General features: G+C 43.6%; 1 protein-coding gene across 2 annotated transcripts in view; it reads right to left on the reverse strand.

Moving 5' to 3' along the window:
* Positions 1 to 1,899: 1,899 nt before the first annotated feature.
* LOC122566754 (UDP-glucosyltransferase 2-like) overlaps positions 1,900 to 12,653 on the reverse strand; it is a 31,237-nt gene continuing 20,483 nt past the window's right edge. For both annotated transcript variants that reach the window (XM_043724454.1, XM_043724455.1), the window contains one exon: positions 1,900 to 4,760. In XM_043724454.1, coding sequence (XP_043580389.1) covers positions 4,463 to 4,760 — 298 coding nt within the window. In that variant the 3' untranslated portion in view covers positions 1,900 to 4,462. The remainder of the gene's footprint in view (positions 4,761 to 12,653) is intronic.

Consider the following 12,653-nt stretch of genomic DNA (forward strand, 5'->3'; position numbering starts at 1 on the left):
CAGCGACCTCTCCACTCGATAATTTCTTGAAAACTGACCAAATCGAACCCTTAGTTTTGAATAAATTAAAATTGTACAAATTGTTTCTATGTAGGCGTTGTTGCTAGCCGAAGAATAATCGCCGATTAAAGGGAAATTGAAGTTGCGAAGAAACAATGATATATCAATCACGGGTATCGACTTGGTTCTGTTTTATAGCACGCGTTAGTTATACCTCCCATGGGACAAGGATTTACATTTCAATAGGCAAGAAAAAAGCATCTTGAAAGCCCGGCAGGCTTCTTGTCTGGTTTTCTGGTCATTAAGAAAATGGATTCGTTCTTCTTCGAAATGGAGAAGCAACGTAGACGTCGTAAGATGATTTTCTAAGAAAAATAGAAGACGATGTACATCGGCTGCAAAGACGACACAGTCAATCAGCGAAATTAAAGGAAAACGTTGGCCTAATTGAAAAAGTTTTCTACGTGGATGGAAGATGAACTAGGCTCCAGGGGTTCACCAAACAGTTCAGCAAACAGGAAGTAAATGTTTAAACTGGGACGTAAAGCTCGGAAGGAATTACATTTAAATTAGATTACCGGTCCCGTAAATATTGGAATTCTACTCTAGCCGCCGCGCCGCTCGGGTGGAATCGTATTAAAAAATATGAATAAATATCACTCTCTCCCTCGAATATTATACCATTCTATTGTCCCGCGAATGGAAACGCCCTTTGCTTCCGGTTAATTTCGTTGATACGTATTATTCACGCTGACCCACGGTAGCAGCAAAGTAGAACGCACGCGCATCTGGAATTTAATTAGCTTAATTAAATCCGGATTCTTGCTGAATCTTGCGCATTTCCACAAAATGCACACTGCACACCCATCCACACGTGCGCACGCAACACGCACGGATCTAGGCACACGCACACAGAGCAGATCGCCTGACCTGAAATCACGATGAAAGAATATGTTTGAACTGCGACTTAACTGGTAAAATATGCAACCCGGTTTTGTAGTCCGGGAACGAAAACGCGAGCAGACGTCAAGCGCATTCGAATGCCAGCTTTTTAAACGCAGTCCCATTCGAAAGGCGGAAAATACAGAAACTTAAAAAAAAATGCTCCCAGCCCGCGAGGGGCAGATACTGAAACTCAAAAACGCGCATTACGGCGCGCCATGTTTATCGCATAGCAGCTCTTTCTCGTGAATTTTCACAAATTTCAGACGTTTCCTCGGTTGGAAACATCGATATTTCGAAATTTTGCGGCGACGGATAAAAAATGAAGTATATTTCGAGAGCTCGCTAATGAGGTCGGCTTACACGGAAATACCAAGCCGGGAGAAATAATTTTTAACATTTCCATATAATTTCATCAGATTCTTTTGAATATTCCTCCTGACTGAATAACAAAAATGCCAATTCTATCCACTTCCTAAAAATCTTTGTCGATTCCCTTAATATCTCAGCGACTAAAATTACATCTTTGTTGCTCTGTCGTCCATTTAGTAACGAGCACAACTGAATCAAAATTACGTGCGGCCTATTTACGTTCACGAGCAACAGTCAAATCCTGTTCCATTTGACCTGCTCTCGTGTTCTAGCCTGTGCGGGGGAGAATATCCTTCGAAGGAAGACTCGATGCAAGGAATGGGGCGGGTCCCGTTCATGATTCAATCAACGAAGTTAAAGCGAGCGCGAAATGACGCGACACAAATTCGGGACTTACCCCGAGTTTTCATCCCCTTGAACGCATTACGGGAACGCACCATCCTTTCTTCGAATTCCATTCATACGAGCATCGTGCTCGCGTTTCGACGCTTCAACCCGAGACCAGAGTGTTTTAACGTATTTCGTGTACCATAGGTGGTACATCGAACTTGCCAGTGCTGGATGTTGTAATAAAAAACACAAAAATACAAGTAAACAAGTCTGAAATATTAACAATTATGAATGTAACAAGATAACAAATAGAAATTCACACACACAAGCTGCAATCAATGCATCCATGATAGATCGTTCAAAGGCTGCGAGACAGAGGAACCATTGAACTTCTCCCGTGAAACATCGTAGTACGCAGGGACCGTATTTCGATGATAAAATAACTTGATAAAGTGTTTTCTATAGCAACATGTCTCGCAGGGAAACGATCCCGCTTTCCCGTTGTGTTTCGAACGGTTAATGGGCTTTTTAAGTTCGCGAACAACGCCGATGGTGAATCGACCGAAGACACGGTGCCAACGATATTTCTCGATTACTTTGGCTATATTTTCACAAAAAATATCTCACTGGTGAGGATCGCTTAAAGACGCAATTTAATCGGGAACTTTACATTCCATTACGCCGCGCCGTAGAAAAAGTACCGTATCGCCGGAAGTACGTTTTCCTCTAGGCCGCCGCGTTCGCGCCCCCTTCGACCCTCGGTCCACGTCTCGAATCGTTTTTTTAAAAGCTTCCTATCCGTCCAACGAGACTGCTCCAAGAAAAGTTCCCCTTTGAAGCTGATCCGTCGAACTTTCATCGCAACGGACCCGGTCTCGTCATCAATAAATATTATCGTTTGACCGAGCACGCTACGGACAGCGAAACGCCGAGTTTTCCTCTTCACTCTTTAAACACTGGAATTTTTGACCACTGAAAAATAACGACCGCGATCGGGCACAGCTATGCAAGGAATTTTATTTCTTCGCGCGAAACGAAGTTTCAATCCTCAACATCCATTGACAATCGTTTCGTTTCGTTCGGTTTCCGAGTCGCTTTTCGACTATAAAAGCTTACGAAACGTGGGACAACGATGAGAAAAAAGAAGCTACACAACGCGAAAGCCGCAACGACTGGGAATACACGCGTATTTTCTATCTCCCGACGACCTGTTCTTTTTCAAACTCATCTCGACAAACTGTAGGTCACCCCGTAGGAATCCGCGTATACACTTTTCAGTGGAATAATGTTTCGCGACGCATTTTGCGGCTGTGCTCGAGCAAACTTTGTCAAGTAAATATTTGACACAATCTGGCGCAAGTACGAAACAATCCGTCCTCCTCGTTGAAACAGGGGATCCGGTTGCGGCTGAAAGCACCACAGAACTCTGTTCCGATGCATTAGTAGCTTCCAGAGATGGACAGAGAGAAAGCATTTAACGATCTATTATAATATTCCTCGATAATCTGGCCAACAATCCATGTAACTACAGAATTCCATTCGCGATATACTCGCTATCCGAATAATCTGTCTATTGTTTTGTCCTTCCTAAAATCCTTCTTAAAATTTTATTTTCTAACAAGAGCAAACAAATGAAAGACAGTTCGTCATAAGCTGTTTTAAAGAGATACGTTTTTATCGAATATGCCGATAAGAGTTAGGAACCGTCACGATCACGACATCGACTTATCCAGACGCTTATCTCGTAAAAGACGAGAGAGAACCTCTTCGCGTTTATCGTCTCGTTTGTATCTTCATGAGCCGATCCCACGTGTCTTATGCTGCTCGGGCACTCATGCGAAAATCCGCGACATGGGAAGAGGCTGAAACCGGTGAAGGGAAAACTGAGACGCGGGCGAATAGAAGCGAACATCCATCCAGTCCCGTTTAATCCGCCGATGTTAGACGTGATCCATCTTTGTTGTCCTCGCTGACTCGTCCTCCTTCTTCTTTAAGCAAGCTCGTCTAACGTCGAGCTGTATATTCCGCGTAGTCGAGTACACCGTTGGTTCCCCAGGACTGTTGCCTCCATCCGTGAACGCGCAGCTTCAACCGTCCTCTTCGTCGCAGTAAAGCCTCGTCGTTCTCCTTGCGTTGTTCCCTTTGCCGTTGTTGCGAAAGCCAAAGCCAGTTGACGCAGTCAGTGACTCGGCCACCTGGGAAATACCCAGTAATGCCCGCAAAGCTGGTTTCCTTTCTCGCTCTCCTCCTTCTTCCCTCTCTTCTTCTTTCCTCTCTTACTTCCTTCCCCGAATTCTTCCGGGTTTCTCCTTAAGGTTGCCTTTTTTTCGTAACGCTGTCTGTCTTTAGTCACAGCCTTCTATTTGTACTACCCTCGGTCCTTGTTTCAATAGCTAGAGTTGTTCAAGTAAGAAGAGCACAGGGAGCCGAGCGTCTGCGAAAATTGCCACAGACTTCCGCCTCTCGAGCGATGTAATCAGAATTACGAACACGCGCTCTCCGACGCTGATGATTTAATTTATCGACCGACGGCAGCTCGAATAAAAGGACTCTGTGATTGGCTATTGTCGGTACACCATGTCGGAATTCGCTTCAAGCATGATCGACCCGTTGTTTTAACGAAAGCTGCAGGAAAATTTTGCGATACAACATTCCTAGCCCCGTTAAATCAAGGATATATGGATGCAAGGTATGTTTGTATATGTATCGTGAACTTCGTCATCTCCTTGTTCCATCGTACACACTTTCTAAAACATCGGCCATATCTTATTCATTTTTTACGCTATTTGTGATCTTAGAACTTCCAACGGCACCGCCATCAATCTCTCTTCTTCGACATTGCTCCGTTCTTCTGCTCCTGTCTCTTCGTGCCCCTGGTCAGAATGCATTTCAATACTCTGTATGAAACATAGAGGCTGAGCAAGGCAAGGACTGCTAATGTAACCATGACATCGATGAGATTGCGTTGACACCAGGACATGTTCGCTGCCTCGCTCCTGATGTATGGAGAAGCATTTCCCCGACCAACGTATTCTGTCCACCATACTGCTGTTTCTAACGGAGTATTTGGTCGATCTTTGAAAGCTTTCGAAAGCTTCTTGGCATTTTCACGGTACCTGTAACAGAAATGGGACATCGCGATTAACATCGAGTAGATTAAGATTTATAACAATTTGAAAATTTAACTTTCGTTGTCACCGACGTATTGTCACGTTGCATCGATCACGCTACTGGCGCAATTGTTCTGCTTTTTATTTTCATTGAACATTCGTTGTTGACTCCTGTTTTGTTTTTGTTTGCTTAAACACCGGTTGAAAAAAATTTCTATCGTTCTTCGGCAAAATGAAATTTCAGCAGCGGAGGAAAAGTATGAAATAACAGAGGCAATAAATGAATAACACTAATGGAATAGACGAAATGACGTACATTTTTCAAGCAGAAAGGACAAGATCGTAATAACCCGGTCGCATCAGATTATACAACCAAACGACTTTCCACTTCCTGCGCGTTTACTTGCTCGTGTTTCCATTTACCACGGCACAGCAAGTCACCGGTGACGCAGAACGTTCGGTGTTTTTTCTATCCTCAACTTTAACAACCGTGCCCGATACAATAGCCGGCGACTCGATGAATAATTCATGCAATATACCGATCGATCCGTTACTCGATATCGCGGCGAACGGGAAAAGATGCCGCGGGATACTTTATAAATATCTCCGAGAGCTTTTAACGGTACGCTTATCGTTCACCCGGAAACAACTCCGACCCCAGTATCGATGACAACCCGTTGCAACCGTTTCGACAAAAGCAAAAAGAATCGACGTTGGTTCGAGTTGAAACGCGTGTCCGTTCGAAACGTACGCTGTCCGCACTGTCTGCGTGCCTGGAGATACCATACGTGAACCATGTCGGGTTCACCAATCGAGAAACATAGACGCAAAAAAAAAAAATTAGAGAGAAGAGTAGGAAAAAAGAGAGAAAAAGGTTACAACGATGGAGTAAACGAGGGATGAAGAGGAATAACAGAGGCCAGGGAAACGCTAGTGGATAGACGAAACGCATGACGAGGAAGAGAGTGAGGGAGCGGGGGAGAGAGAGAGAGAGAGGGAGAGAATGGGTTGCGCGCTCGCAACCAGCCCTGACGACCCGGAGCACACAATTTACCAATCGGTACTCTCCATTATTCGTGTTTACAGCTGCAGGCCGCGAATCAACCTGGTCCCCCTGTTATTTGCCTCGGTCAAATTCAGTCGCAGCCCTGCGGTGGTTTTGAATTAACCATCAATTTTAAGCGCGTTCGACGTCCCTTCCGTCAACGCAGCGCACAATCCATCCACCAGCGGGGACAGGCCACGATGTTTCGCAGGGTGTCGGACAGACGTTGCGCGAAGGGAATTAATTTATTGCCGGCAGAAAGCGGAGAGGCGGGGATAGGAGGGAGGATTTTCATGCGGGGTAAGCGGGATGAATGAAAACTAGCGCCAAGTTGGAAAAAGAACGCAAACCTGAAAACGCGCTCGCTATAAGCCGACTAATTCGACAGAGACACGGTAATCGAAGATCGATGATTCGCTGTCGGCTCAGTGTCACTTTCGAGCTGAATATAATGCAACGTAATACCATCAGGAGTCGTTGAAGATGTATCGCGTGCGCTATTTCGAAAAATCGAGTCTGATTATAATCCCCGGAATATTACCATTTTCGCTTCATCGAGAGAAAAAGTTGTGCAATAGTGTAGAATTTTTATCATAATATCCCGCGAGATGTGAAAAGGTAAGATTATGAAAGTAGTTAATTCGATGTTTTATTTATCGATGTGTTTCTAACAAATTTTAGAACTAAAGGAAACTACGAACAAGCAGAGCTGCACGAAGAAAATATTTAGAGATTCATTTCTATGCACTAACACCATGTGGAAATATTTCCCAAGGGTGTAGTTATGAAATTACACGAGATAGTCTCTCAGACTTTTGCGCAATTGATATATATTCTCCCTGAATAAACTACGCGGACACCCTCATACCCATTTTTCATCCCTTAATCTCAATCACCCGGTACTTCCACGTATCTCGCAATAAACAATCCTGCCAAAGTCTCATTCCGATGATAAAGACCTATATACCGAATAAATTAAATCTCTCTTTTATTTAACCTATATGTAATTGATCGTACGCTCCAGTGATTCTCCGCGCATGGAGATCGGGGGACAGTTCGGAAGGGGATGGGTTTCGCGTTATCGGAAAACGAGCGAATTTATTTAGCCGGGAAAGTCCGAAGGCAGATGTCGCGAAAGTTACGCGAGAAACCATTTCTATCCCCATTTCTGAGGCCGACTCGTATCTCCGGGGGATCATAATTCCCGCGATATCTCGGGGATCGTTGTCGCTCCGGCTGGAGCGGCCCCGACACGTTACGAACTTACTTTCCGACTTGTAACGTTATCGCAGGGACTCGGAGAGGCCTGTGCTCGGCTCCCTCGATGCGACTTCGCCGTTCCGAAACTCGTGCACCCGCAACTCATCCACACGGACCACCCTGCGCGGGCAGAATTACTCGGTTTGGGGATTCTAATTGCAAACGGAGAAAGAAAGATGTTCCTCCATGTTCTACTACTGTGTTCCACCGCCGTAGAAGCGGCTGCTGCAGCCGTTGTCCTACCTACGGCTGAATTACTTTGTTCCACCCTATTCGTGCTAGTATTTCGTGGAATACGTGAAATTTGCCCTCTTGCTCGGCATAATGTTCAAGCGTTTACAAGTATCGGTAAATGCGATTGTTTCTCGCGAATACGCGTTGATTTCTCTACTTCTACGACGAGATAAAGTAACATCGAGTAACATGCTACCACGTTCGTAGCTTGAAATAGCACGGGCACAGAATTAAGGGATGATATTTCGAGAACACGAATTAACCAAGTAGAAGAAAAAAGAAGAGAGGGAAAAGATAAAATTGTCTACGACCAGGAGCGAGCGTTCCACTCTAATTAACCATGTATAAACCATGGAAGGAGGTAGACGAATGCAAAGCAAAAAAAGGCCAGTTTATTTCGCCCAGGCTTTACTAACGTATTCGTGATGTGACTAGGTGTGAAAACAGGCTAAAACAGAGGTTGCTCGAGCGTGGCGGAAAAATTCGCTGTTGGCGAGAAACACGGAAGGTGCAGAGGCACGTAATAAATGAGACTTCCGGTTATCGGGATCTCACTAGGGTCCTTTGTCGGTTGCAAGTTCTCTGGGAACGAGTTACGAATAAACCACAACCACCAACGTAGCGTCGAGCGTCGCTGAATATGCAATCGCATACGCGCAATTAAAATATTCGTCGACGCGACCGTCGATCTCGCGCATTTTCTCGCCAGGGAGGAAAACTAATTTTCCCTGTTAAATTTTTTTAAAGTTTGTTCCCGTTGAGTCGATAATTTACTGCGTTGGAGTTTAACGATACAAACTATAACTAGAACCGAAACTAAATCGAAAAGTTGGTCTGCTTTTGTTCAATAATAAAATACAAAAAATACCTAATCGTCAATCTCTTGACATCCTGTCCTTGTCCTGGTGTAACTCCACCGCATCATCATCGAGCGAAATGATCCACGAAAATTCCAGTAGCTCTTTCGTTCCTACGTTGACGCGTTATATCAGAAGCCCCCGTGAAATTCGTGGCGGACGGCAGCAAGTCCGCGCGAAAAGTAATTTTCGTCCCCTCGTAATTCCTTCGAAGTTACTTTACGATTCCAGGGTTCGTTGTCGCACATTGCCACTCTACTACGACCACTACGTCGCCACCACCATTCTGCCACTACTACTAGCTTCCTCGACGCCTTACCAACTTACTTTCCGACTTGTAACGTTATCGCGGCGAACCGAGAAGCCTGCTCTCCTTCTCGAGCGGCCAATTAGCCGGCGTAACCGAACTCGCGCACGTACACCTATCTTCCTGCGCATTATTCAGGATTCTCGCGGTACCGTCTTCTAAATTATAAAGCATAAATTTCGGATTGCGTTACAAATCGCGACGCAATTACACCGTGAAATTTCTGCACGGTCATTAAGTTACCATGCGGCTACTCGGCACGGACGAGCGACGCCACGTCATTTTGTCGATTTCGCGCTGTCAATGCCGTGCGAATTTCTTTATATTTCTAATGGCGAGAGATCCAACAATGCGCATATTGGGTAAATTTTTACTGTAATCTAATGCGCGAATAAAGATTTATTTCTTCTTTTGCAAATCTTTCGTAATTTCTTTGTTGCACACTTTAGCCGTTAGCGGTCCTAGCGTTTTTCCAACGTGAATCTCCTGAATCACTCCTGCATCATCTTTACAAAATCGCCACAAAACGCGATGCTACATTGGAAGAATCGTCGATAATCGAATTACCGCATTTACGGCAAACCAAAGGGAAAATCGCTTCAGACGACCGCGAAGCACGAAGTGCTTAGCTCAAGTTTGGCGAATAATCGTGTTATTTCGTCCGCGAAACGAAATACAGCTGTAACGTGGACCGCGAAACGCTTAACAAACAACCGCGGGAATGATTCGACGCGCATGGCCTACGGCACCCCAACTAATTGGGCCAGAAACAGAAAAGTCCGACACTGGGTATGTTTCATTCGCACCTGACACAAACAACGTTTAAATCCTCAATTACAGTCGCTGGCGCGTTACGCGGACAGGATATCCGTTTGACATACGTGGCTGTTAATTTTCGAACGCGCGGTTTCTGCGAATGAGCACAGCAGCGGGACACGAATAAATCACCTACTGGATCACTCTCGTAAAAATGGCCTTTTCTTACCTTGTTTACGATCTAATCGCATTAAATGATGGAACTACAAATTGTAGGATGACGTTACCTAATGTGGAACAGCATTTAACACGGGACACTGCAATATCTCGGCAAGTAACAACAAACTTAATCGGCGACAGTGTAAAATATTTCGTTAAAAGCAAAAATCAAGCACAGGTTCACATTTGAGTTTCGCTTGGAAACCTGTGATTGAACGCAATTGATCGTTGTGTTTGAAAACGTATAAGCGTTATTGAGAGGCGAGTTAAATAGTGCTATTTTTTAGTGAAATCAAGTTAACAAATATTACTTTAGCATGATTTAGCATTAAAAAAATTTGTTTTCGTGAGTTCAGTACAACTTTACCTTCAAATTTACTTTCCTCTTAGTGTAAGTATTATTCCTCTGTCGAAATACGTACGTACCCAATGTAGAACACGTTGAGTGTACGTATAATATGAAATATGTCAATAATGCTGCTACCGATGATGGTGAGACAGAATTATATTTACTTTGTTGGGGTAATTACAAAAGAGATAATAATGAAATAATGAAAAATAATGAAAAATCAGTCCAATATATTCGTTGCACCATTCGCGAGTTCAACGTGTAGAAGACAAAGAAAATTGATATGATACGATATAGGTGGAAAGAATGGAAAATTTCAATTTATGAGATCGATCAATGTGACTTTTAAACGGGTTAAATGTCGAAAGAAATTGGATGTAACGAAAGTATTTCCAACTACTCGACCAATAACATAGAGACTTCGAAGCATATTTCAAATCAAGCAAATATCGAACTTACACTGGTAACTTTACTATAAAGGACTACAACTAGTTTTAAAGGAAGTTCAATTCTTAGAAGATGCGCGTAGATATTAAAATGTGAAAAAGTTTCAACGATCGTGTGATAATTCCGCGAGGTCAGAAATGAAACGGCAGAGCGAACACATTCTCGTTTAGACGCGTACTTATCGAGGCGCGTAGCACACCGGAAGAAGAAAGAACAAGGGGAACATCTAGTGAAATGCCCTCAGGCCTCGAGCTCCGATCCAATTAGATTTTTAATAAAAGTTTACCCATCCCGCTGTCTCGTCCCGCGAATCACGTTCTCGGTTTGCGTCTCTGTGGGCTAAGAAAAAGATTAACTAGTTCTCAGGCTAACCTTTCTGATGCCCTGCCTCCGGATGATCTACCGCCAGTGGTGTATTTAAAGGCTCGTAAGCCTGTCTCTTATTTAAAAACGATACAGGGAAATCCCTAATTTCCTACGCGAAAAACTTTCCATCTATCCCCTCCGGCTTCTCTGCCATGAACGCTTCATTGAGTATTAAATTGATTGCAAATATTTGGACGACCCCGTTACTCGCAGTGGATGTATTGTTGTTTACGCACGTGTAACTTGGTGACCGATCTATTTATGGTTGCTGACTAATTAATGAATAATTAAATATTCTCTGGCTATCCTACTCTTCTTAATTATGTATTACGTATTGTGTAATTGATTATCGATCGATATTACAAGTGCTGCTAGAAGAACCAATGGGCTAGCTTTATGATACACCGAATCTTGGTGTATCTTTTATTTGTCATTTCGTAAATTTCTTGAACAGGCCAAATTGTAGCCCATGTGCGGGTCTTAGTGAAACTTTGCTTGTCAAATACCAGTCGTTTTGTTTGATTCCACATTTGCAAGTATGTGTCGTAAAGTCATATCCCAGAGGGTCTTAACAGTTTGAACCTCGGTAACAGCCGTTGGTAATTCCAAGTGCCGATCCTTAATCTAGGGGGACCACCCTTCTGCCGACTTCACAATCCCCGCTCCAAGGAAGTATCACGCCACTGGCGCACTGGGAGGCAATGACTCGAGGTTGGTCACTTTTCAAAAATAAGTTCGTTAAGGGACCTCCTCTCAAGCTCCGCTCGTGGTACAAATTGAAATTCTAAGAAGCAGAAGGGGAGCGGGGCATCGGAGCAACTATAGTAGTGTTTTACTTAGTGTTTTAGCATCGCCAAAAATAGTTTATTTCTCATAGCGATCAGTTCTCGGAAGCCTAAAAATCATAATCCCTAGACGTCCGTCAAACTTGTACAAACATTTGGAACTGAAGATAAGTAGCCCTGAACTCACTGTTCATTAAAGAATACTCACCATTACACTCGATTCAACAGTTATTTCCCACAACAGTAGATGGTCGTTCGAGTTATTTTTTTATTAATCGGAACACACTCGTGCAAACTGCAGTAAATCGCGAACGATCAACAGTTTGATCGATCACGGGAACAGACGACTGTTAACGTTGTAGCATTAATTATTCGGTAACTTTCCTGCAGTTGTTGTACTTATTTATCAAGAGGTTTACCAAAACATTTACCAGAAGATTCATCAAGGAACACATCGAAAAGGATAATCGTAAAAGGGAAGAAGGAAAGAGAAGAAAAGATTCATATTTCCTGGAGTATAATTTCGCGACGGTGAAAATGGCAGACGAATCTGATTGCACGAACGAGATGTTCGAGTAATTTCGTGAATCAGGGCTATCCGCTGAACGCGAGCTCCATTTGGATCGAGCTGGTATATCCTGGCTCTTCTCGTTTTAAGTAAACGAGTGCACAAGGAGGAGTCTGACCAACGGCGATCCTCAGAACCGGAAGGACCGATCCGAGTGAAGACGTGTTCCAGGCGATTACTCTTCCAAATAAGTATTTCGAGTTCGAAAGGTGGGCGGTACCGTTGGCAAGCAACGTAGATGCATAAAGTTGTGCCTGTCTGTGGCAACGATTCTAAATTATCGCGTAGCAGTGAGGCAGAGATGTAAAATCTACGTATTCGTACTTGCTCGCCATCTCGTGCTATCGAAATTCCTTGGCAGATTTCAGAGCAATAAGACCGGAAAAATACTCCAGTGAAACATGTACTGGAAAATATACGAGTTGTTGGCAAGAAATATTCTCCCGCGGGAGAGAGACAAAGAGAATAACGCGAAATCACCGACTCGATTTTATCACCGGCATCAATTAATCAGAGTCGATACAGGAACGTTTCATATTAACTCTGTAGGGAAGCGCGAGGATGGTATTATATAAGAATTTTAAAGGCAGGAATTTACGAGACATGGAAATTACTCGTTTCCCGATATTTTCATTTCCAATGATATATGTATTTCCGCCATCACCATGTTCAACGCATGACGTTTGTCCAATCAACGAACGAAATT

This window comes from Bombus pyrosoma, linkage group LG4, assembly GCF_014825855.1.
Source record: "Bombus pyrosoma isolate SC7728 linkage group LG4, ASM1482585v1, whole genome shotgun sequence".
Taxonomy (NCBI): domain Eukaryota; kingdom Metazoa; phylum Arthropoda; class Insecta; order Hymenoptera; family Apidae; genus Bombus; species Bombus pyrosoma.